The sequence below is a fragment of the Trichogramma pretiosum genome, unplaced genomic scaffold, assembly GCF_000599845.2.
Source record: "Trichogramma pretiosum strain Unisexual culture from Peru unplaced genomic scaffold, Tpre_2.0 scaffold109, whole genome shotgun sequence".
Classification (NCBI taxonomy): Eukaryota; Metazoa; Arthropoda; class Insecta; order Hymenoptera; family Trichogrammatidae; genus Trichogramma; species Trichogramma pretiosum.
In genome coordinates, this window is record NW_019640787.1 from 360,715 (window position 1) to 385,012 (window position 24,298).

Sequence of the window (24,298 nt, forward strand, 5' to 3'; positions counted from 1 at the left end):
CTCGACCGCTGGTCTCGAGGATGAGTTTGTCACACCCGGGGTGGTAATTCGACTCTCGCTGAGCTGAGAGCCGAGCTGGTGGCCTGTGATCAATAAAAGTTTACTTGATTTCTCAAAAAACATGAAGGCAGCACAAAATTAGCTCGACCGCTGGTCTCGAGGATGAGTTTGTCACACCCGGGGTGGTAATTCGACTCTCGCTGAGCTGAGAGCCGAGCTGGTGGCCTGTGATCAATAAAAGTTTACTTGATTTCTCAAAAAACATGAAGGCAGCACAAAATTAGCTCGACCGCTGGTCTCGAGGATGAGTTTTTCCGACCCAGGGTCGTAGCTCGACTCGCGCTGAGCTCAGAGCTGAGCTGGTGCCCTGTGATCAATGCAAACTCACTTGATTTCTCAAAAAACATGAAAGCAGCACAAAATTAGCTCGACCGCTGGCCTCGAGGATGAGTTTGTCACACCCGGGGTGGTAATTCGACTCTCGCTGAGCTGAGAGCCGAGCTGGTGGCCTGTGATCAATAAAAGTTTACTTGATTTCTCAAAAAACATGAAAGCAGCACAAAATTAGCTCGACCGCTGGCTTCGAGGATGAGTTTTTCAGACCCAAAGTTGTAATTCGGCTATCGCTGAGCTTAGGGCTGAGCTATGTATTTTTTTCTTTTTTATAGAGCATTCGTTTCCTCTTTATCTTGCATTGCGCCATCTCTTTGATTATTTACGCGCTATTTTTCGTCACGAACCTTAAAAACGCAAGCGATTGTCATTTGCTCTCGTGAGTGCAAGTGCACTCGCGAAAATCCAAACTTTTTTTTCAATTTTCAATTCTATATCTTTGAATGAAAAAGTTATCTTTCGAATCTCATTGGTAGTCATTTGAGAAGGGAAAAAAATGCTCTTTCACATGGCATAAATGAAAATTAGATCCAACCGTTATTTGGCCGAAAAAAAATTTTTATCCAAGAAATATCCAACTTTTGTCAAATCTGACTGCACCATTCGATTCAGGACCCAAAAAAACCTACTAGATAGCAAAGTCATGGCGATTTAGCTTATATTTAAGTTCTCAGGAATTATTGAACATTCTTATTATGTCACACTATATAAGTAAGCGAAATATAATATGGCTCTGGCTGTTCGATACGTAACCATTGCCACCGGGCAATTAGCAATTGTTTTATTGTAAACGACGAATAAGTTTACTGTCGGACGGATACAAATTTATCCACGAAACATTAATATTTATAAATATTTATAAATATTACTTAAAAACTACATTGTGTAATTGCATGAAAAATTGTATTTGTCAGGGAAATCATCACGCTGTTAAAAAAAGAATCAACATGTTAGGAAATGTCCTTCAAAACAAACGAGATAGAATAAACAAGACCTATATTTATTAATGTGAAATATTGAATATATCAAAAATTATCAATATAAAAGATTTACAATGTGTTTGTTTTTTTTTATACAAACATTAGATTCATCATATATAGCAGAGCCGATCATAGAAATGGAAGTTTTAACCAAAATCATGTACGATAAAAAATAAAACTTTGCTGAAAGTAATGACCGATTTATAAAAAATTCATTTCACTAGTAATATAAGAAAAATATACATATATTGTTTTACGTTGATCTCGCTAGAGATTTTTTTTTTTTTTGAAAATTTGAATAAAATCGTCCAAAAGTACATGAAATCCCACCTGGTTCGTGACTAACGTGACGTGGTGCTCTGAATGTGTAAAACCCGGTCGGTTTCCCCGGGGAAGTCGTCCAAGAGTACAAAAGATTAAATTCTCTCTAACGATGTTTACAGAAAGCCCTGCCTTCGGCGAGCCTGAAGCTGTACAAGTGCAGCGACCAGGTCGGCAAGTACAAGGTCGCGGAGGTCAAGAGCGGCCCGGTGTCGCGCAGCGAGCTCGAGTCCGACTCGGTGTTTCTGCTGGAGCGCGGCGAGGCCGGCGTCTGGGCTTGGGTGGGCCGACTGGCCAAGCCCAAGGAGCGCCTCGAGGCGGTGCGCAACGCCCGAGGCTTCGTCAAGAAGAAGGGCTACAGGCCGAGCGTGCCCGTGGCCAGAGCCCTCGAGGGCCACGAGCCCACGGAGCTGCGCTCCTGGTTAAGAATGCAGCAGCAGAGCAGCAGCAGCAGCAGTAACGACAAATCCGTAAGGACGAATCAACAAAGACGCAGACCGCTGGTGCTGCCGGCGAGCTTCGATCCGGACTACATGGCCGAACGCCCGAGGATGGCCGCTGAGTGTCAGCTGGTCGACGACGGCACGTCCCAAGAGCGAAGCCTTTGGGTCGCCGAGGGCAAGACCGGACTGGGTCTGGTCGCCCACGATCGGGCCATTTTTTACGCCGAGTCGTGCTACGTGCTCCGATACAAGTACGGATACGGCAGGCGCGCCAGAACCATAGTTAGTACTGTGCAATCGTTTTGATATAATATGATAGAGAATAGTTACTCGGGACTCTCGAGATTTAAAATTAAAGCATCTTCGAGATCTCCATGTGACAACGTGGAAGCGCGTCTTAAAAATTTACAAAGAAGTTTTTTTTCCAAAATATTCTCGAATGAAAGCACCGCTTAAATTTCCGGTCGATGACCGGAAAATGCTATATTATTAAAACGTAGACCGACTCTTGTCGCTTTCAACTGAGATCATTTCATGGTTTTCAAATCAACGCTTTTCAAAATTTTCTCAAATAAAAAACTATAAGATCGATGATCGTTCACGGAAACGCATATCCGGAGTAATCTACCGATCGATCGAAGCTATTAATCATTTTATCATCTTGCGGGATACGCGTCACACTAGCTTTCACAAACATTTACGCCTGCAAAAATTTTATGTATGCATTCATCAATATCCATCGCAGATTTACTGCTGGGAGGGAGCACAGTCGAGCTGCACAGATCGGGAGGCTGCCCTGGAAGCTGCCTGTCTGCTGGCCGAACAGGACTCGGCCCAGTTGGTCAGGACGGCCCAAGGCCAAGAGCCGGCCCATCTGTTGCAGATCTTCGCCGGCAAGCTCATCATTCTATCCGGACATCGTAGCAACAATCGTGAGTACATCTCTTTGCTCGTGCACACAAGCGGCAAATCAATGATAATCAAACAGGCATACGAGAAAAAATCCAATTTCAGAGACTCGAACCTATAGTTTTTCTAGATTTGCTTACTTTTAAAGTCGTTTCGACCGTCTCTACGAAGACAAACTCACATAGGAGTGCAGTTTTAAATATTTCTCTTAAGATGATGCAGTGAAAGAATCTTTTTTTAAAGGGTGATTTTTTCCGCATTTTCGAAAAAGAAAATTTTTTATGTTCGAAAGATCTTTTTTTCATAGTCCTCTTAGAGGCAGTAAATTTGACGATGAAAATGAGAAAAATTTGTTTAAAAATCTGAAAGTACGTATACCTAGGTTTTTGAAGATGTCGAATTCAAATCCGAAATCAGATCATCGACCGTCCAACGAAGATGATCTTTCTCGTTGGAGGATGGTCAAAAAAATCTCTAATTCAAAATCTCCCTTAAAAATTTATGCAAGTTTTAATTAGAAATTAATCTTAAATAATAAAATTAATCATAAATAAAGTTTCTGAAGGGGGGATCTTTTATTTCATGTTTTTGAATCGCGTTTTTAATGATGGTTATTAGAGGAATCAAACATAAAGAATTAAATATAAATCACAAGTCAACCATGAAAAAAATAATCAAAGATATTTTCTGACGTAATATTTTCTTCTCTTTGGAAAGCTTCAATAGAGAATTTGAGCTCTAGTTTGAAAAATCAATTTTTAATTCAATGTAGCTCTGAAGTTGCATTGAGGTCAAATCGAAGGTCACCGTTGAGTTCCTCGGCAAAAATTACGTCAGACATGTTAGGTCCGGTCTCCGGAACTGAACTTTATATGTTTCCTTCTGTGTGCCTGTATAATATTTAATTAGACGACGATAACGAATAATCCGATTTAATCGCAGCTCCGAAAAAGTATCTGGTGCGCGTGTACGGCTCGACGCCCTACACGTCCAAGGCCGTGGAGCGGCCACTGCGCGCGAGCAGCCTCGATTCCAGCGGCGTCTTCATCCTCTTCTCGGCGAGCTTCGGCGGGGGAGGCGGGGGTGGCTGCGTCTGGTGCGGCTCGCGCAGCACCGGCGACGCTCGCGAGGCCTCGCGCCGCCTCGCCCCGGCCAATGCCCCGCTGGTGCGCGAGGGCAGCGAGGAGCCCGAGTTCTGGGCCCAGCTGGGCGGCGGCGGCGGCACCAACACCTCGCCCGGTGGCACCGGCATGACGATGGACTGCCTCGAGTACCAGGAGGAGCCCGAACTGGAGCCGCATCTCTATCATCTGCGAGTGGAGAAGGACGTGTTCGTCGGCGAGGAGATACTGGGCTTCGGCCAAGCCCAGCTGCTGCCCGAAGCCGCCTGGCTGCTCGAGGCGGCCAACTGCGTCTGGGTCTGGATTGGCGATTACGCGGCCCCCAAGCCCCTCAAGGAGTACGTCGAAGAGGCCAAGATCTATCTCTACACGCATCCGGCCGCTCGGGATCGCAATACCGTCATTTCCGTCGTGAGGCAAGGTCCGTTCGAGAGTTTAATTTACGCTTTTAATTCTTAAAATATAAATTACGATGTCTCGTATCGTTACCGATTTTTTTTCACGCGCAGGCCTGGAGCCGCCGACTTTCATTGGACTCTTCGACAATTGGAATCACAATCTGCTGAGGGACTACAGATCGTTCGAGTCGCTTCAATCGAATTACCAGGAACAAGACCCAACGATCGTCAACGACATAATGTCGATCAAGCTCGAGTCCGACTTCAGCAATTACGTCAAGTACCCGATGAAGATTTTGAAGAGCGACCCCGACAAGCTGCCCGCCGGCGTCGACGTGTCGAGAAAGGAGATGCACCTGACCTTCGACGACTTCAGAGCCGTCTTTAAGATGGAGCCAACGGAATTCGAGAAATTGCCGGCTTGGCGCAGACAGCGTCTCAAACAGACTGCTGGGCTTTTTTAAAACGAAAACGAGAAACTTAATTTGTCCACTACGTTGTGATTGTATCAAGTCTTGTAGAGAATGATGAACCAAATGACATATCCTATATATTCATTGTTTAGAGAATAAAAACGTAATTTTATTTTTTCTTTAATGTACCATGAAAAAAACTTGATTTTATTTTAATAATTAGCGTAGAGTAATAAACAATTAATTATTTTGAAGAAAATAAAATTTTTCAAGATGAAGTGTCCATTGATTCGTGATCGACTCGTTGAATCATTTCATCCTCGATAATAATTGGTCTGACTGACTTCTGAAGAATGGCAGTTGTACCACGTTTGTAACGATAAGTTCCTTGCTTCTCTCCCTTTTTACATGACATCTCGTAAGGTCTAAGATAATCTACAGATCCTTTGCGAATAACGCACAGGTCAACGCTGCTTCCTGATCCAAGATCATTGAAAACACCAGCACGAATGGCGTCTGCTACCAGTTCTTTGCCTTCCTCCTCCTAAAATTTAAGTCAGCTGTAGTATTTAATTTGAAAAAAAGAATAAATTATTTTTTCAATGTCAACATACACTCATATTTGGTCTCCACTGGCTTTCAAAAACTGACATAGCTGCTAAAGATCCAGATCCCATAGTTGTATATTGTAGAGAATCACAGGATCCGTGGGGATAAATACAATAAACGTGAGGGCCTGCATTATCAACACCACCAACAATCAACGCAGCTCCAATATGTCCTTGATAACGGAAGAGCATTTGGCTCAACATTTTAGCAGCTGTTACAACTGGAACAACTCTGTTGGTATTAAGACGATGGAGTTCTAATTGACTTGAAATCATGTTAGTTGTTGCCTCTGTATCTGCAGCTGTACCAGCACCGCAGCAACTGTTTACACGAGAAAGAACATTATTAGGCATTTCATTGAATTTTCCTAACTATTTAATGAAAATATCATGTTACTTACTACATATTATCAGCTAAGAAATGGATTTTACTGCAAAGTTTGTCTGCAACGATGTTGCCTTCAGTAGCTCTTGTGTCAGCACCAAGAATAACACCATCTTTATAAACAATAGCAACAATCGTTGTGCCAGTTTTTTGTGCTTTGGGAGCTGGATATCCCTTTTTCTCCAATAGGGAATTCCTGAAATGTTTTCAATGTTTTGACATTACTATTTAAAAACATTAAAATGACACAGCACTATTGGTTCAAATGAGGTTAGACGACAGTTACTTTACGAAAATCTGGGACGGATAAAATTGCAAATATAATTTACCTTTGACATAAATCAAAAGAAAATCCAGGAGCTGGAATATCCGGGACTAAGATGGACGACATTTTCTTCTATTGCGAATGAAAATGATTGACAATGGTACACTTTGCTTTCCTAACAATTATGCGGCAACACAAACGCCGTTCAGCAAATTTGCCGAATATCAGCAGTCAACAACAAAGTGTGTTTTAGCGCTGGAGAGGCAACCACGCAGTCGCAGTGGCGCCACAATTTGAAACGAGTAGTAAACTCACTACGCATAGTAGCATACATCAAACGCTCACATGATAAAAGGCAATACTTTTAGTGTGTGTGGGAAAGTGACGAGAAAAATATCTTCAAGTCATTAATTTTTCATGAATTGATTTTTTTTATTATATTCACATCGGAGTAATATAATACGTAATTTTATATTGATAAAAAACCATTAATCAATAAAACTGAATCATTATGTTTCAGTCTGAAAATAATATATTTACAATTTTTATATCATTGTGGTAAATCTTGATTTTCAATTATCTAATCCGTACTTTTATATATAATTAGTAAGAGCACTAACAAGGCACTTATTTCGTTATTTAATTATTATACATAAGTATCAATAGCTGAATACTAATTATTTTTACCAAAACAAGTCACAACAAACGGTAAAAGTACTTGAGCTATACATGCACACTAAAACTTTGATAAAACTTATAACTACATAACTTTGTACATAAGACACATTCAGTAGTGAATATCATTGGATTTCTTCATCTCTAGTTACAAATTATTGAAAATTGTTCATCTTGACAATTGTAACTAAAGTGTCATTTATCTACTTAATAAAAATATATATTCTTGACTCCTAGTAACTTAAATTAGACAATATTTAAGTTCATATACATTATAACAATCATCAAACAGAACCACTTCAACAAATTATTTACAAGCATGATACATCATTAATGATGTCTGAAGAGAGTACTTTGTCTTGCAAAGCAGAGGTAAGAAGTTCTTGATCCCATTCTAAGCTAACTTTTGACAGACGAGCTTCTTTCTTTGATATGATTTTTACAATGCCTCGAGTTTCAATTAGTGAACATAAGCTAACAAATTCTGACATGTCAAGTTTGTTGATCTTCCTTTTTTCGCATACTTTTCTGTAGACTTGATGTAGCTGTAAAAAATAAGTTTTGCTTTTATAATTTCAATAAGATATTTAAGAAAAATGAATCATGGAAATAAATGTTTTTACCATTCCAACTGTAACATTTTTGTTCCTTCCTCTGTTTAAAATAAGCATCAATGAGCACAGAAGGAGTTTCTGTTGCAATGGAAATTCATTTTCAGCTTTATCAACATTTTGTGAGCCTCCATATACTCCATTAAGAACTGACCTTACTTCTTGAAAATCTACTTTCCTAATTGCATCATCTCCATTTTTATTGTTATCGTCAGAGTTACTGTCTGTAATGCAAAAGTAGTTATGCAACAAATCAAAAATTTTAATTTAACAGAATGATGAAATCATTTAAAAATTTGCTAATGACACTTACTTTGAGTAGATTGCAACATCTTTTGAGACTCAGCAATTTCAATAACTCTTCTGCCAATATCCAAAGCTTTACGTATATCACCTGATACTGCTGCAACTTTACCTGACAAAAGTTGCATAGCAGTACTTGTAAAAATATCTAAAACATTAGCTTCTTTGAGACGTTCAGTAATAATTTCCATAATTTGCTGTTTTGTATATGGTTTGAAGTGTAGCAAAGTTGGTTTTAGTTCACATCTTGCCTGCAATCTAGGTAAAATTCTGTCAGTCAAATCCAAAGCATTGGCTATTCCTACTAATATTAATTTAGTGTCTGGAATTGATGGCCATTCAAAAATAGAGTAAAGTACTGCTTGATTTTTACTCTCCAATTGGTCCATTTCATCTAACACTAATAAAAGCATTTTATGTGCTCCCTTCAAATACTTTTCAATCACAGATTTATTACTTTTACTAGACTTTGGTTTCTCTATTCCCAATTCTTCTATAATTGCAGAATAAATAGCAGCTGCAGATTTCATCGAAGTACAGTTGACATAAACTATTTGAAATGCTTTTTTGAATTTTGGTTTCAACATAATCTTGGACAGGCAAGCAGTTTTACCAGTACCAGGTGGTCCTGATACATACAACGATGCAGATGATTGATTTGTCATATGTGTGTCAATGAAGTTTTCAAGTTCAGTCATTTCTGTATCTCTACCAATCAAGTTTTCTGGTAGAGTACTGTGCAATGCTTTCCTAGCCTCGCTATATTTATTGGAGAATAATTTCTTTGGTGCTAATTTCTCTTGCTTGAGAATACCCGGGCTAGCGGTCATGGGTGATAACAAAGTCAATTTGTCTAATAAAGTACTAGGTGTTTTTGGAGTGAATGTAACTTTTTTCTGTTTGGGAGGTGATGCCTCACTGCAAACTGAAACATTAAAAACGAAAAAAAATGAAGCGACTATAACACTCAACAACTCAACAATTGAATTTTAATTTATAATTAAAAATCGATTTGAGTTAAAAAAACAATTACGCTCATACCATTTGAAGAGTCTTGTTTTCTCTTCGGAGTTCTGAAATTGGAATTGACGTTCTCGTCCTCGGAATCCGACGACGACTCGGACTCGCTGATGTCAACAATTTTCTTGACTGTCGGCGTGTACCTCGACGGCGTCTTCGAAAGCGGAATGGTGGTGTATTCCACCTTGGGCGACTCCTTGATACCGTAAAAGTTTTTCCTGATAGGAAAGGACAGCGAGGTTTGAAGGCTCATTTTGGCGACGTCGAAACCGAAGAAATCAAAAGACGGAAAAACGCTGGCTACGAGTTCGAACTTGACTCAAGCGATACGTATGTGTATTTAATGACAGGCCTGATATGGAACGCGAGAGACACGTTAAAGAGCGAGCGATATTTTTATAACGACTCCGCCGTGTGATGGTGCTATGCCGCGACTGGCCCCGTGGTCTCGCCTAATAATAATTTCGCGGCAGGCACCGAGCGCGTTCATCGCCGGGGTCTCTTTAATCGCGCGGGAAATTGTGTTGTATATACAACATTGGCGCGCAACAGGCGCAGCAGCGGCGTCAGCGTCAGCGATAAACATTGAAATTTTGGAGGGACTGCTATATGCTGTTCTCTCAGGTGCGCGCACGTTCGAAGCGGCTGCGCGCGAGCCGTTCCCGGGTAGAGGTAGGGAGAGAGAGAGCAAAAAAAGCGCGCTTGCAACAGCTGGCGATAGAGTGATGATCGTTTATCGTACGGCATCTATGGACGTGACGTCACGGAGGTCCTACTACCACAAACTCACGGCACATGGATATTGCTGCGTGCATAAATGTGTGAGAGAAAGTGAAACGTGACCGTCAACGAGAGCGATGATAGTCCATATACGGCTTTTTTACGTAAGATATTTTGTGTCTCGGAGATGAACGACCTGGAAACTAATCGTCGTGGCCGACTATCGTTCCGTCTCTGTTGCACTTGTTGCTAAGAACTGACTCGGCATTTTTCACTTAAATGCCAACGAGGCTCGACTGTTTCGAGTCTGAACGATAAATAAATCGTTATTGTTTATAAAAAATGAATGGGATGCAGCATTGGTCAATTCGTTTCTGTATTATAAAGATACAGTTCGAAAAAATGAAATGCGCTGATGCTTTCTAACATGATATTTATACAACTCAAATGTACGATGGAAAACGCTTATCTAAAAAAAAAGGATTTATCATATAATCACGAATTTAACGAAGTTATACCTAGAGAAAACTATAACTCCAATCGTGAGATAAAGCATAGAAAGTTTAGATGTTTTTTGTGTCGCTATACACGTATCTTCGGTGCCACGAGTACAAGATGCTACATGTGTAGCAATCAGCTCGAAATGATGGGAAAAAAATATGATTGAAAATTTATCATAATCCAATGCATAAAAGTTTAATATCACAAGGTTTTTCAGCGGGTAGAATGAGCTTATTCGTTATAACAATAACAATGCGATAAATAAAGAATGCTGAACATTTATTATCATTATTCCATAGTTTTTCAATTACTCCAAACTTGCTCGAGCTCAAAACCTATATTTATCATGTATACTGATTGATCTAAAAATGATCCGATAGTTCGAGTAGATATGACAGTGAAGTCGATTTTTGAAATGCAATGTTTAAAGCAGCGAATAATGCGAATATTGAAAATTAAACATAACTTTTTTTATTTTTTTTTTTTTTTTTTGATACGGTACTAAACCACCACGTGTTTGCTACACCGCTACGAAATTGGAAGTCGTTCTTACCGACATGTACGTATCCGCATAAAAAAATAATATATTCACGATTAACTAAAAAGAAGGACCATTGCGACAATCGCGAGCGATACGTATTTATAATTCACACAAGTGGATGTTTGCATGAAAATTTTCAGTGGGCTATTTTTGCTGAAACTCATGAAATTGCTCCGTTTTTTCGTTTTTAAGCTGTGCCTTTTTATTTAAATAATCGTGAATCCTGATTGCATAATTGTTCGAGAGTTAATAGTTTTATAAAGATTTGCAATGAAATTCTGCGAAATGATTTATTATAGAGAAAAAAAGAATTTAATAAATTTTATTAAAAATTGTGCAAAAGAAGGCTTTCTTTTTCCGAAAAAAAAATTATCTAAACTGGATTGGATATAAGGGCTTGAACTAATTCTCTAATGATAGCTCTATAGTTTAGTTTTTTAACTAATTCCACGTTAAAAAATAAAAAATCTCACCGAGAGTCAGAGAATTAAATTTCAAATTTTGTTCCCAACGCTACAGGCACATACGAAACTCGATGCGATCCTCGCCGTGGCGCTGCATATAGCGTTCGTGAGGCCGAAAGAAAAAAGAACATCCTCACCGCGAGAAAGATTAATTTTGTATCTTTTTCGGCAAACTTTATTGAAAATAAAAAAAAATCGCAAGTCACGCAATGGAGTATTCATCGAGGAAGTAATCTCGAGATGCTTCCAAGTAATTAGCGCATTCAAAACGTTAAAAATTGTCGCTCGATCGTTTCTCCCGACTCGTCGAATTCAATTTTCGCGGCGAGAGTCCCTCTGCTGGAGATCTCCGTGAAATTCTCGGGCTCGTGCGCGAGTTGCACTTTTCGTGCACGGTGGCGTTCCGGCCGGCTAAGGTGCCTCCGCGACCAGGGTTGCTCTTTCATATTGGTCTCAGCAGCGAACAGTAAAAGTCGACTCTAATCGGCTTGAATCTTGACCTCTAGGTAAAACTAGAGATCTTGAAAACTTCGAAATGAGAGCAAAGGTATTAATTCACACTCCTATCACATTATTTCTGCTTTAGAATTCCATTTTTATTATAAATATCACGCGTTTTATTTCAACAATTTTTAACGTTAACATCATAACCTTCTTGAACTCTCTATCCGCGCCCGGAATAGCTGCAGCTCCTCCACGTGCTCGCCTTATTTTAGCTCTTAACGATTAAATTCACTGCTAATTCATTGTAACAGCGATAAATTCTTATTTAAAATCATTCAATTGAATTATAAATTTACGATTAAGTGTACATTCAATGCTGATCGAATTTTCGCAATTACACGTGGTCGATTCCATCATGGAGGCGTTGCAGCAGCGTCGCCTGTAAAACGTATCTTTGTCGAAGTATATTCGCAATATCTAATCCAACATTTTTTTTGTATAATTCCAGTGGCGTAAGAAGAGGATGCGCAGGCTAAAGCGTAAGAGGAGGAAGATGCGTGCGAGGTCCAAGTAGATTTCCACCATCGATAATAACTGTAAGTATTTCATTTTAAACGCACATACATTTTCACATTTCTTCGGAGGCAAATTGAAATCTATTACAAAGTTCATCTATTTCTTCATGAAAATAGACTGCTCGGCGCTTGAAATAGTAGTAATGCTTTTCTTTACAATGAATTCATTGAATGAAGATGCTAAAGCCTTTATTAGTTAAATTGCATTAAAGTGCACTTAATTTTGCTCTACTCTTCTGAATAAGAATAAGAATTATATTCAATTAAATTTTCATACATGTGATCATTACCTATTCAATATTTAAACTTTACTTATGTGAAAGAGTTTTAGTGCATACTTGATGCTATGAAAATCATTAGCATCTTATACCATAAAAAATTTGTGAAATAGATTTATCAATGTTGTTTTTTCTTTCTGTTTCAGCTATGCGTCTGACAAAATGAGGATATCCTTGCTACCAAGTTTGGCTGTATCATCAACTTTTGTACTTCCTGGACATTAAACTACATAGAGTTATTCACATTTATAAAATTTCATCTTGCTGAGTTTAATAAAACAACAATGATGAATCATAAAACATGGCTTATACTTTAACCTATTCCCACATTATTTGATAAAGAAATATAAAAATATTATAACGTCATTTAAAGCTCATAACTGCAAAGAACAATGCATGAGGTGGCTCATCACCAAGCTAAAAAATATACTTGACTTAGAATCTCTAGTAAACTTGACTTCATAAAGTACTTATAGTAACTTACAACTTGCTACAACTATTGAAGAAATGGAATATAATTGTGACTGTTAATTAACATTTGAAAGAGATGAATTCTTAACATAGCTTCATGAAGCACTTTTGACTAACTCAGGACTTGCTGTAATTATTGTAAAGAAAAAACTATCAATTTTTAAAAGACTTCTACTTACTAACACTTAAGAGCAAATTTGTGAAAGAGATATTTAGCTGAGCCTGTATTCTCACTCAAGGCAGTCTATAATGAAAACTTACATGTACATAGTAACAATTGGATCATAATCATTATTAAAAATAGAAAAGCATTTGTTATTAGAAATTACGTGCATCATTTGTACCACGTGTAGTCGAAAAAGGAATCATGCACACTCGAGTCTAAGCTATCGTGTGCTATGTACCACATAAATATGTTGATCCCTGCAACACGTTTTGTTGTTAATTCGGTAAAAACACTGCGTACGTCGCACGCGTGTAGGTGCAAATTCACGAAAAATGTTTATTCGTCAACGAGCAGATTCATGTCGGATAGCAAATCGAGTAACATCGTTGAAAAACCAGAAGAAAACGATCGGTCAGAGCAGAAAGACGAGCATAACCCCTCGTCTGTCTTCGATAGTAAATACAAGGTATTTCACGACGCAGATTCGCAGGTAATCTTTGACGTTAGCGAAGAAAAAAAACGAATAGATTTAGGAGACTTAATCGAGGAACAAGCTGAATATGATCCCTTTCAAGGAATCAACTTAGAGCGTAAATAATTTTTATTTCACATTATTAATCAGGAGTTACACATTGAGTTAATTGACAATTGCTTTTTCTTGTATGATATGTCATCAACAGGAGGTGTAAATGGAGTTTTTGAGCTGGATGATCTCATTGAATTATTGAAGAAAGACAATGCCAAACAAATTTTTGTTGCTTCGGTTCCTCCAGAATTATCTTATGTTGATTACATTGTTGTTGTGACGGGCAAATCACCAAGACACATTCAAGCCTTAGCAACATTTGTACGCAAAATATTCAAACTCAAGAAACATAAGACTGATGTATTACCAAAAATTGAGGGAGAAAAGTCAAAAGAATGGCAGGCATTGGACTTAGGTAATTTAAAAATATAATATATTCTGTATAGTGATAATTGCACCTTGTTGAATAATCATTTGTTTGATACTTATATAAATTTAACACTGATTGTTTAATGACTGAATTCTGTGTTAATTACAGGAAATATTGCCCTACATATTTTCTCTGCAGAAGAAAGAGTGAAATATGATTTAGAAACACTTTGGTCGGTAGGATCTCAGTATGATGATTTGAGCAATGCCAAGGATGATGAGTCAGATATCATGCAAAGATATAACGCCTTCTTAAAAGACTTTCAACCAGCAGAATAAATGTGTTGTACTGACACTAGATTATGCATGTAAATATTTTGTAAATGTACTAGGAAGTTGTAAATATTTCATAAATTAAAATAACATTTTTCAACAAAAAGTCAAGGAGCAAGTTGTTTCTGCATGAGTAAAATGTTAACTGAACTAACATGTGTATAAAAATGCTTAATATCTGCCTAATCTAAAATTTATTGAATTAAAACATAAACAGGCTCCTAAATTTTATGAAATATATTATCATTCATATTTTCTTTATATTCTATTCTAAACAATAACTTTGACTCACTGACGTAGTACCATCAATCAATAAATATGAAACAATTGGAAATCCAAAAAAATTGTTATCTGCTAACATCGATTTCGCAACTGTCTCGTAATATTAAAACCGGACTTGTGAGATAAGGAGTTCGATTAATATTGAATATCTTCATATGTACGGATGATCTAAACGGAACATGAAAAAAAGGTTTAATACACCGACTATCGAAGTTCAAAAATCTATGTGTACTACAGAAGGACTGCACGAGTACAGGCGTCAATTCGTTGAACCGCAGAGACCAGCTGGCTTTTTCTTTCATTACCTTTTTTAAATCATAGTATTCCTATAAATGAATCAAACGCGATGATCTGGTTTGCGATCCGCGAAGCCAAAATTTATCCGCACGAACATTTCGCATTTACTCAATACGGAATCGAGATATTACAGGCATAAAATACGGAAAAGCTTTATTGTCTTGCATACATAATAGGATAATGTCTATGAAAGCAGCCTTTCGAGCTTTTGCATATAAGCTCCATATAAAATCAATTGAAAAAGCTGGACTCGCGATGAATCTTAAAAAGCCACTTGTGCGCTTTTTAAATTTCGAACGATGTCTTGTGTCAAATTCAAGCGCTCCGCCTTTTTGGAAACGCATATATATGATAGCCATTGCTATACACGTCACGTATATATTTTTTAATACGCTGCTCAAAACCGTTTTCATTCCATACATGGTAAAGTCATCAGTTTGTACAGTTCAGTGCGGCGTTTGACATCGTCTGTGTTTCCAGTATCGCAGTGTTTCAACCACGAATTCAGTCGTAGATTTGAAGTTTATATCACATAAGTCAATTAATACATCGTTGTCTCCCATCATGGCTTCGGAATACGAAAATTGCAAGTACGCGTGGGCATGGAAACTAATAAATAGGATGCCCAGATTTAAATTTGAGCCAGGTACTACGGATCAGCGTGCCAACTATGACGACATACTCCAGGAGAACATTTTGAACATGCGCAGGATTGTTTTACACGGTACCGTTTTCGCAGATAAATTTTTGACTCACAGTCGTGGAAGGAAGTTTTTGCGCACGCAACATGAATGGCAAGGCTCCAGCGATGAGTATAATAACCCTTGGTTTTATGTGTATGGACCCATGCGCAAGGATGGTACCGTTTATAACAAAAAAGAAATGTTTTGTAACAATGTATATGCGGCTGGATATGAATTACCTTCGAAAAAATCAGTATTCAAAATTAATACCCTATACAAGCGCAACGGTACAATTATCCAAATAATTTACGTCAATGACGTCAAGATCGGAAGGTGGGAGTGCTCGTCGCTGTACTTTGCCGCCCAATACAGGCACATTGGTATGATAAAAATTTTATTAGAAAACGAGTCCGATCCGAATCAGCTGGATTACAAGAAATCGACTCCTCTGCACGCGCTGGCTCAACTGTGCCCGTGTGAATGCGGCACGAGAAACCATTTCTGTGGTTACAGAAAACCAGTCGATGAAATTGTTAAAATTCTCGTTGAAAAAGGAGCCAACATCGAAGCACGTAACGAGGACGGAGATACTCCTTTGAGTTTGGCTGTAAGACGTTTCGACTTTGGACTCACAAAGGCACTTCTCAATCATGGCGCTAGTCTCGACAGTTTAAATGAAGATACAATGTTCAGCTGGAATTTCACACAATTAGAATTGAAAAACTATCCTTTGACTTTGAACATTATCAATGTGATGCAATTATTGCAGTCGGTTGGCTACGAAGTGAACCTGCACACTAGAACCAGGATGCTAAAATTTTGGCTGAAAGTACGAGGAAACGATACGGAACATTTAATTCCTTACGGCACAGAAAAAACGGAAAGCGCTACATACAAGGAAATTGTGGATCAAATATACATTTATAAAAAATTTGGTTTTTTCATGAAACAAGAAGCTATCGATTACTTGCATGAACAACGAGAAAAGTTGAGGGGGAAAATTCCACTGAACTTAGTCAATTATAAACCCAGTCCATCGATGGCGATTCAAGTTGCCAAGTTACATTACGACACGAAGATCAACGACGACATCTCGCTCTATCAAGTTTGCCAAACGAGTCACGACAAGGCTCACTCGATTTTGAAGAACATTAAAAATTGGCGTATACCATCGCTGGACGGCTTGGAGCACAGCTCCATAAGTCTCGTGGTAAAAAGACACCTGGCCAACATTTTGATAAGGCCACATCTGGAATTATTCGCAGCCGAATTGTTCATGTTGGATTATTGTAAATTGAACGGGCCGTACAATTTTGGCCAAAAATTTCTCGATATGAGTCACGAGGATCTTGTTCATCTTTGCGAACAAACAAACGAAGAAAGTCTTAGAAGGCGATCGCCTAGTCTCTGTGGTTTTTGCAAAATGGAACCCTGCAAGCACTCGTGCATTGTATATTTTAGAAAAATTATTGAACACTGCAAGCCCTCGTGCATTGTATATTTTAGAAAAATCATTGAATATTTAATTATGATTTCGTTAACGTGCATTTTTCTTATTTTATTCATGAATATTGATAGATTTATCAATATTTTTCTTTCTAATTTTATCACAACAAGACAATAAAATTATTTTAGTTTAAAAAAAGGAAGATTTTTATTTCATCAATGACGTAGTAAAGGCGCCAAACTCTCCTGGTTGTGTTTTGATTCTTGGCCTGTTTGCAATATAAACAAGTATACGTGGAAAAAAATGCAGCAGTGTCGTCGGGATACTCGTAATTCGTTAAACTGGCCTCGGTATCGACATCCAAGCTTGCAGATAAGCTGAGAGAAAACTGAAAAATTTATTGAAATTGAATTGATCGATTCTTGGAATTAAACATAATAATGAATAGAATCAAAAAAACTATAATTTCGGCACGTCAAAAAATTCGATTCACGCAACCTTCTTCATATATGCGATTTTCTAATTTAAAAAGAATAGGCCTTTAACGAAAAAAAAAAAATACAAAAAAAAATAGATTTAAAAGTAGTAAAAGAGTACTTGAAAATTTTGAAAAACTTTTCGAATTGGAGATCCAGCTCAAACGACAGATTTTTATTAGAAACATGGGTTTTTTTTTGCTTCAAAACTTATAGTATTGTCGAAAAAAATTCGAAAAAAATGTTCGATGGTGAATCAACGGAGTCGAATCGCCCTGAAAAAAAATTGTTCGTTTTGGACTGGTTTGTCGGCTCTATATACACACACTCTAACGCATCTTCTGCCAAAAATCGAATCGAATTTTCAATAATTTTACTTGAAACCTTGTAGCATCCAAAAAAGGTTGAACGATTCCAGGGCTTTGAGGACTGTTGCACGATAACTATGCGGTTTATTTTCGGGATTTTCAAGTCAAAAACGGCTTCGGAGTCGATTTTAACATTAAAAAGAACACGACAACTATAATAGTTTTCTGGATCAAAATCTGAGGAACTCATCGTGGGCGGCGCCCGATTATTTTAAAAATTCCAAGCGATTCATATATACATCATACTATACATTCAAATTTAAAAAGACTCATCAAGAAGCGTAAGTACGTCACACACAGGTTCTCGTTACAACGTACTCAATAATTGCGTCCGACAGGTAGAGGTATAGGCCGCTCGAGATCGCGTACGTCAGATTACATTATGCTACGTTTTCGTAAGTCCTGCACGCACACACAGACACACACATGTACGTATAAGATAAGTACGCGTGTAGCGCAGTTCGCGTCACGAGCCACGAAGCGATTTAATCGCGAATATACCTACGTATACAATATTCGCGCTAATATTAACATCGAGGTGTATGTGTACGCGCGCGGGGGAGTGACTCCGTACGCGGAGCTACGAGCTAACAACAACAACAACAACAATAAGAATCAACGTATGGAGCGCGCGGCGCGACGCCGCTCACGCCCACGCAACACCATACGTAGTATATATAGTATATATAACGCATCTGTGCAGTGTGCATTATTATAACAGTGCGCGCGGCTCGTTTCGCGGGAGAGGAGTCGCGGGGCCACCACTCTCTGGCAGCTCCGTTTTTTCTTTATAATTTATATATTTACAGCGGGGGCATTACGGGCTTCTTTTTCGCTCTTTATTATCGACGCGATGAATCTTCGAAAGCGCGCACGGTCATAATTGTTCGACTTAATTGCCCCGTTTTGCACTTCCTCTCTCTCTCTCTCTCTCGATCCGCAGCAGAAGTGCATCGGGACTGCGTGTATGTGTGTACGTGTGCGCGTGTGTGTATAATACAGGTGTATTCATCGACTCTTGCCCCCCGCGAGAACGAGTCGAATCTATACTATACATATACAGCAATTGTTGTTCGACCGCGATGCTATCCTTCTTCTACAGTATATACCACCCGCAGCAGTAGCAGCAGCAACAGTAGCAGCAGCTCCGATGTTCGCGCGACTACACTCCGCCGCGGCGCCGCGTCATTTTCCAATAAAAAAAAAAGGCAGTACAAAGCCGCTGTATATATCATTGGTACTTTAACGCACACTAGCTATATATAGGCAGTGTTCGCGTACAGTGCGGCGCGGCGGCTCGCGGTCGAATCGCGCGTCCTCGACTCGTTTCTTCTCTCTATTATAAATCAAACGAACTGATTGTTTGTTGTTTAACTGTGCGAAAACAAAACTTCTGCGCCCGCGATCACTGTGTGTGTGTTATGTGATCGACCGGACAAAACTCATTACCTGGTATTTTTTTTTCTGTTTTTTTTCTCTCTCTCTCTCTCTCATTCAACGCCGCGCGGCTCACAGGTGAAACGAGTGCCTCGTTCAGTCAGTCCTTTGCCTCCAATTAAGCGTTATATAGGCTCGGTCGTCGCGATCAGATTGTTGTATTAAAAAAGAGGCCGTACGAACGCGCTCGCGGTGTGTGCTCGTTTTCAGCAAAGTTTGACCATAATACAGCACGGCGCGAGTAAAAAGTTTTTTTATCCGTGACGTGATATTTTTCATATTTTAACGAACGAAGCAAAAAATTGACTGAAATTTAAATTTTCCCGATCTCGAGAAACACGATAAGACTGATAACGAGCGTGAGTCACATATAGCAAGACGTATCTAGCATAGCTATATAAGAAAATATGAGTGACTAATAATACATATCTGTGGGCTGTATTATTGAATCGTTGCAAAAATATTCACGAGCACCAGAGAATTGTGCAACTGTGCGTGTGATTGTTTTTAAAACTTGTGGGCAAAAAAAAAAAAACAAGAAACCTTGAAAACCGCAAAATGGCTCAGGCAATCGACGATCCGTGCGAAAAAGAATCAAACAAATTTCTAAAAGTGCCTCCGAAGTCGACGCGGCAGATCTATTTGTTGTTCTTGATACCGGCTATTCTGAACTGCGCCGTCTACGTCGTAAACTTCTCCGCGGATCTGGTGGTCGCGGTGCAACACTTCAAAGAGCGCAATCCAGAATGGGGTCTGATCACGATGACTTTTATGTTCATTCCCGCGTTCGCCTACTTCGTGCTGACGGTTACGAGGCCGGGCTGGTGGATGACCGAAGACGATAAACAAAATAAAGGAGGATGCCTTTGGTTCGCGCTGCAAGTCGTCAAACTCGCGGCGTTTCCACTTTTCGCGCTCTACAGGTAAGCCGTCGATGCAGTTTTTAGTCGATTCGAATCTCATCGACGATTCGTCGAATTTTAATTTTCATATTTCGATAGATATGCCGGTCTAATCGTATTATCAGTGGACGCAACGTTACTGACTGGCGACAAGAGGAAAAAAACTTTGGAAACTGCTTGTGCACCGGCAGCAATTGAATTGTATTTTTTCCTGCAAGCTTGGTTCCAGGCAGCTCCTCAGGCAGTGTTTCAGGCACACTTGCTGTTCAACGAAGCTGATACAATTCGAACAAATCAGTCAGGTACTTTGATTTTCCTAGATCAATACAAAAGTCATTAACAACAAGATTATTTTATTAATACTAACTATATATTTATTTTTAGTGGCTGTTCAAATTTTATGTATTATAATGTCGGTAATTGTGATAGCTATAAAAATCACATCGTTTCAAAGGTATGAAAGTCAAAGAATGAAAGGCAGAAAAGTACCTTGGGCAACATGGTTCAAAAAGTATAAAACTCAGGTAAAAAACTTTGCAAATTCCATCAAACACAACATCAAATGTCTTTCTTGAATTAATAAAATCTTGTTTTGCAGGAGCTGGAAAATATTGAAAAAAAGCAATTACTTAACAAGCCACAGACTAAAGAGGCTCAAGAATCAGTAAAAAATACTGAAGAAAAACAAGAAAAAGTTGAAACTCCTCCTTTACCTCCAAAAAATATTAAGATAATTGCACCACCCACTCCTCTCAGAGTCACAACGCTTACCCCCCTAGCTGTACCAGATATGCCAGCTCCACCAAGACCAGATTCCATTATAACTGTTCAAGAAGAAGGAAGTATGAAAGGTAGTACAGAAAAAGCCCTTGACCAAGTAGAAGATTCAGCTTTTATTAAAATCAATGATGTTCAAGAAACAATGAAAAAACCTTCCTTCGATTATCCAAGTGAATATTATACTTTTGGCAATTTATTGTGTTTCTCTTGGTGGTTTTTGTTCATTTTAGCTCGAGTTTTATCTATAGCTATATTTTTCAAATTTTTCTCTTGGTATTTAATGGCTGTAATTGGTGTTCACTATGTAATAATGATTTCCTACTTGTTTTATTATTCTAAGTACAGCGACATCATGAGTCTTTTAATTAACTTATGGCTTGGATTAGTTTACATTTTTGGAATTATTGAATATAGAGTTAGACTCATGTATGCTGAAAGATGGATGATGTTTTACTATACATTTGTTATTTCTCAAAACATTTTTATGACTCTAAGCTGGTACTTCTATAGTGAATGGGAAGGACTTGGATACTTTTTTTCATTCAATCTCATATTTATATGTATGAGTTTGTGTGTTTTATCTACCATTTTTTATTACACATTGTTAAAACCAAAAGGACATAAAGTTTACATTACTTAAATGTTGAAAAACAAATCTGAACTTGATTTGAAAAGTGAAGTATTTTTCTTTTTAGAAAAACTCAAAAGGCAGCTAAAAATGTATTAAATAAAAAGACTGAAAGTATGATTTAGGATCTAATAAGTTTAAACAATTTTTATCGTAATAATTTATTAGATAATATATATCAAAAAATATATATTTAATAGAAATATAATATATGTACATCTCACTTTCCGACTAAAAATAGTAAAGTAGAATTAAATTTTAAAGAAGTTTTGCCTGAAAATATGACCATGTTATTATACTACATCTTTTAACGTAATAAATTGGCTAAAATTATTTCATTCAAAATATTTAGTTTTGAAACTAAGACACATTTTTAGGTGATTATTATAATTTATACAGTGAATGACAAAAAAATGTTTTGTATAAATTCCAAAAAACTATATGCTTAATACAAAAATATTATGTTTGGTCATACGTAGGTGAATATTTTTATGTGATAATTTATAACAATACTGTACATTAGTAAGTGATATATTACATGTATTGAAAAATATAAAAATAGTAATACATAAATGATAAAAAAGTTGTATCATTACAAATAAAAAAAAATTAATCACATTATAAATTACAATCATAATTTTGTCATATTGAATTATTTGAAATCCACAACATAACTCTTATATACGTAAAAATCCTAATTACGTAAAATGTTATCAATTTGTATCTTACACTTAAAACTAATATTTTTATAAAACATGGAGAAGAGCTTAATCAAAGTAATGAAAAGCACTCTTATAACTGTAGCAAAGAAGTCAATTGAAGAGTTCCCAATTGTGCTTGAAATAAAACATCATTTATTAGCTTCTCTGCGATAATTTTTTGACTACTTTTCATATTACGTAACTTGAAAGCTACATTTCTCCCAATAGCATCAAATTCATCATCTGTCACAACCGAACTATGTTGAGAGACCCTTATTTCATTATTGTCAAATTCTTCATTCCTTTTTTTTTTGAGTACTGGTTGCTCTATCCATTCTTCAGATTCATAATTGTCATCTTGTAGAGCCTGTCGTTCCTCCTGAAGTAAAAACAAAATAATTTAAAATTCAAGTTCTCAAAAAAAAATTAATTTTAACTCATATGAGGGTACTCTTACAATTTTCGTAAACTTTTTGGGTCGCATTTTTGCTCTGTTTATATCTGTGTTTCTTTCTGCAGGTTCAACAAAAATGGCAGTTGATCTTCTTTGATTGGATTTAGACTTTATTTTTTCCAATAAAAATGGATGCACTCTCTGAAAACATTTTATAATATAGAAAAAATTCATTCCTTTTAGATCTACAGAATTCTCATTTAATACCTTGATATGGCTCAGAAAATTCCCGGTGGATTTTAAATTTCCATTTAAAAATTTTTGACATTGTGTACATTTGGCAGTTACATTTGTTTCTTCTAGCCTGGTGACAACAAAGAATTCTCCATCCAAAATAGCTGGTATTCTAATAGGGGTCAAATTTGCAGAAGAAACAAGCGATACAGTTGTAGGGCCTTGTTCATCGTTAGTCGAATGCATTGCTGTACTTTCCGAATTCTCTTCAACATCTATTACATTAATCTCTTGAGTTTGAGGCCCATTATGTTCAGAATCATTAGTTTCTTGTTGATTTCCTCCGTCGATCAAGCAAGCTTCAAAGCTTTCAATTTTATCGTCGTATCTGATATTTTCCATGATTAATTAACGTCTGAAATAAATAAATGTATAATCTTACTCAACAATATAATGCAGTAGTAATTTTATTTTTAACATGATTAGTTCTAATACTATTATTAAAAATTTTCTTAAATTTGGAAACATAGATGAGATGATTATTAAATACCATTATGACTCTAATACATTCAAAATATTGTGACATTTCTGTGAAAAAACTTGTACAATATCTAATTAAATCAAAACTGTTTCACTTTAAAAGTACACTTTCAAAATGTTTTAATAAAGTAAGCGGAGATTTTGAATCTTCAAGCCAACAAAGTTAATCTCAATTTGACGAGTTACTTCTGAGCAAACGTCAAATCCAATTTGGCATTGTTTACACGATCGACGGGCACAAAGTTGATAAGGTAACACAAGTGCAATATAGTTTCTCGCGCTTTTTCAAACCGAGAGCTGTACGAAAAATTTGGTAATCTTATATCAAGCGTACGGCAACGTAAACGAGCTATAGATTCTATAACGAGGTTAGGATGACGCTCAGATGACGAGAAGGCCAATGGGCAATGGCGATGCCAAGTGCAGATAACTCGCCGCAGTATCTATCTTCGTCCGGGTCGAAACTATCTTTGTATATACATGTATCACGGGCGAATATAATCTCAATCGAAGACCATACCTATCCTTGCCTACGATGAGTTTGGAAAAGCTTTCCGCTGTAATCCGTTTCACTCGCAGATGAAAATTTGAAGTACTGCCGTGCACTGCAGGAGCCCCCGCAGTTGTGTCAGCTCGATCGTCGTCGCGTGTATGAAAAAGCAGACACGAACTGAACGATCCAAACGACATGCCGAACTCGATGTAACATAAATGTGTATTATAACACAGTCGCATTAACGCTCGATTTGTAATCTGTCAAATTGTACACTGATACCGCGACGCATACGTGATGGTACAATGTTTTTTTTTCGTACACTCGTAAACAATCATCTATTGTTGTACGTGTATTGCATATCTTCAATGCCAAGTGAGATCGACAACATTCATTGAACTCG

The 24,298-nt window shown here is 37.6% G+C and overlaps 6 protein-coding genes and 1 long non-coding RNA gene across 8 annotated transcripts in view; 4 read left to right on the forward strand and 3 right to left on the reverse strand.

Moving 5' to 3' along the window:
* Positions 1-5,097, forward strand: part of LOC106653965 (villin-1) — a 16,236-nt gene extending 11,139 nt beyond the window's left edge. The window contains exons 6-9 of the mRNA XM_014373634.2: positions 1,817-2,419; positions 2,883-3,069; positions 3,989-4,588; positions 4,677-5,097. Coding sequence (XP_014229120.1) covers positions 1,817-2,419; positions 2,883-3,069; positions 3,989-4,588; positions 4,677-5,029 — 1,743 coding nt within the window. The 3' untranslated portion in view covers positions 5,030-5,097. The remainder of the gene's footprint in view (positions 1-1,816; positions 2,420-2,882; positions 3,070-3,988; positions 4,589-4,676) is intronic.
* Positions 5,098-5,177: 80 nt separating this feature from the next.
* LOC106653967 (proteasome subunit beta type-7) lies at positions 5,178-6,464 on the reverse strand. The gene is made up of 4 exons (XM_014373637.2): positions 6,301-6,464; positions 5,988-6,167; positions 5,593-5,908; positions 5,178-5,522 (listed from the first exon to the last, which is right to left on the reverse strand). The coding sequence occupies exons 1-4, from the start codon at positions 6,360-6,362 to the stop codon at positions 5,247-5,249; spliced, it is 834 nt and encodes a 277-aa protein (XP_014229123.1). The 5' UTR covers positions 6,363-6,464; the 3' UTR covers positions 5,178-5,246.
* Positions 6,465-6,658: 194 nt separating this feature from the next.
* Positions 6,659-9,347, reverse strand: LOC106653961 (cell division control protein 6 homolog). The gene is made up of 4 exons (XM_014373629.2): positions 8,867-9,347; positions 7,836-8,750; positions 7,535-7,746; positions 6,659-7,456 (listed from the first exon to the last, which is right to left on the reverse strand). The coding sequence occupies exons 1-4, from the start codon at positions 9,096-9,098 to the stop codon at positions 7,223-7,225; spliced, it is 1,593 nt and encodes a 530-aa protein (XP_014229115.1). The 5' UTR covers positions 9,099-9,347; the 3' UTR covers positions 6,659-7,222.
* Positions 9,348-11,479: 2,132 nt separating this feature from the next.
* Positions 11,480-12,668, forward strand: LOC106653981. The gene is made up of 3 exons (XR_001339421.2): positions 11,480-11,618; positions 12,024-12,111; positions 12,515-12,668. It is a non-coding gene; the product is annotated as an uncharacterized LOC106653981 (long non-coding RNA).
* Positions 12,669-13,050: 382 nt separating this feature from the next.
* On the forward strand, positions 13,051-14,469 carry LOC106653977. The gene is made up of 3 exons (XM_014373649.2): positions 13,051-13,595; positions 13,686-13,946; positions 14,070-14,469. The coding sequence occupies exons 1-3, from the start codon at positions 13,238-13,240 to the stop codon at positions 14,237-14,239; spliced, it is 789 nt and encodes a 262-aa protein (XP_014229135.1). The 5' UTR covers positions 13,051-13,237; the 3' UTR covers positions 14,240-14,469.
* Positions 14,470-18,439: 3,970 nt separating this feature from the next.
* On the forward strand, positions 18,440-22,141 carry LOC106653987. The gene is made up of 4 exons (XM_014373663.2): positions 18,440-20,146; positions 20,225-20,427; positions 20,510-20,649; positions 20,724-22,141. The coding sequence occupies exons 1-4, from the start codon at positions 19,782-19,784 to the stop codon at positions 21,543-21,545; spliced, it is 1,530 nt and encodes a 509-aa protein (XP_014229149.1). The 5' UTR covers positions 18,440-19,781; the 3' UTR covers positions 21,546-22,141.
* Positions 22,142-22,150: 9 nt separating this feature from the next.
* LOC106653991 lies at positions 22,151-24,051 on the reverse strand. 2 transcript variants are annotated; one of them, XM_014373670.2, is made up of 4 exons: positions 23,923-24,051; positions 22,896-23,277; positions 22,692-22,829; positions 22,151-22,613 (listed from the first exon to the last, which is right to left on the reverse strand). In XM_014373670.2, the coding sequence occupies exons 2-4, from the start codon at positions 23,262-23,264 to the stop codon at positions 22,326-22,328; spliced, it is 795 nt and encodes a 264-aa protein (XP_014229156.1). In that variant the 5' UTR covers positions 23,265-23,277; positions 23,923-24,051; the 3' UTR covers positions 22,151-22,325. The 2 variants fall into 2 exon arrangements, with proteins under 2 accessions (XP_014229156.1, XP_014229155.1); XM_014373669.2 differs by lacking the exon at positions 23,923-24,051 and adding an exon at positions 23,413-23,791.
* Positions 24,052-24,298: the final 247 nt, after the last annotated feature.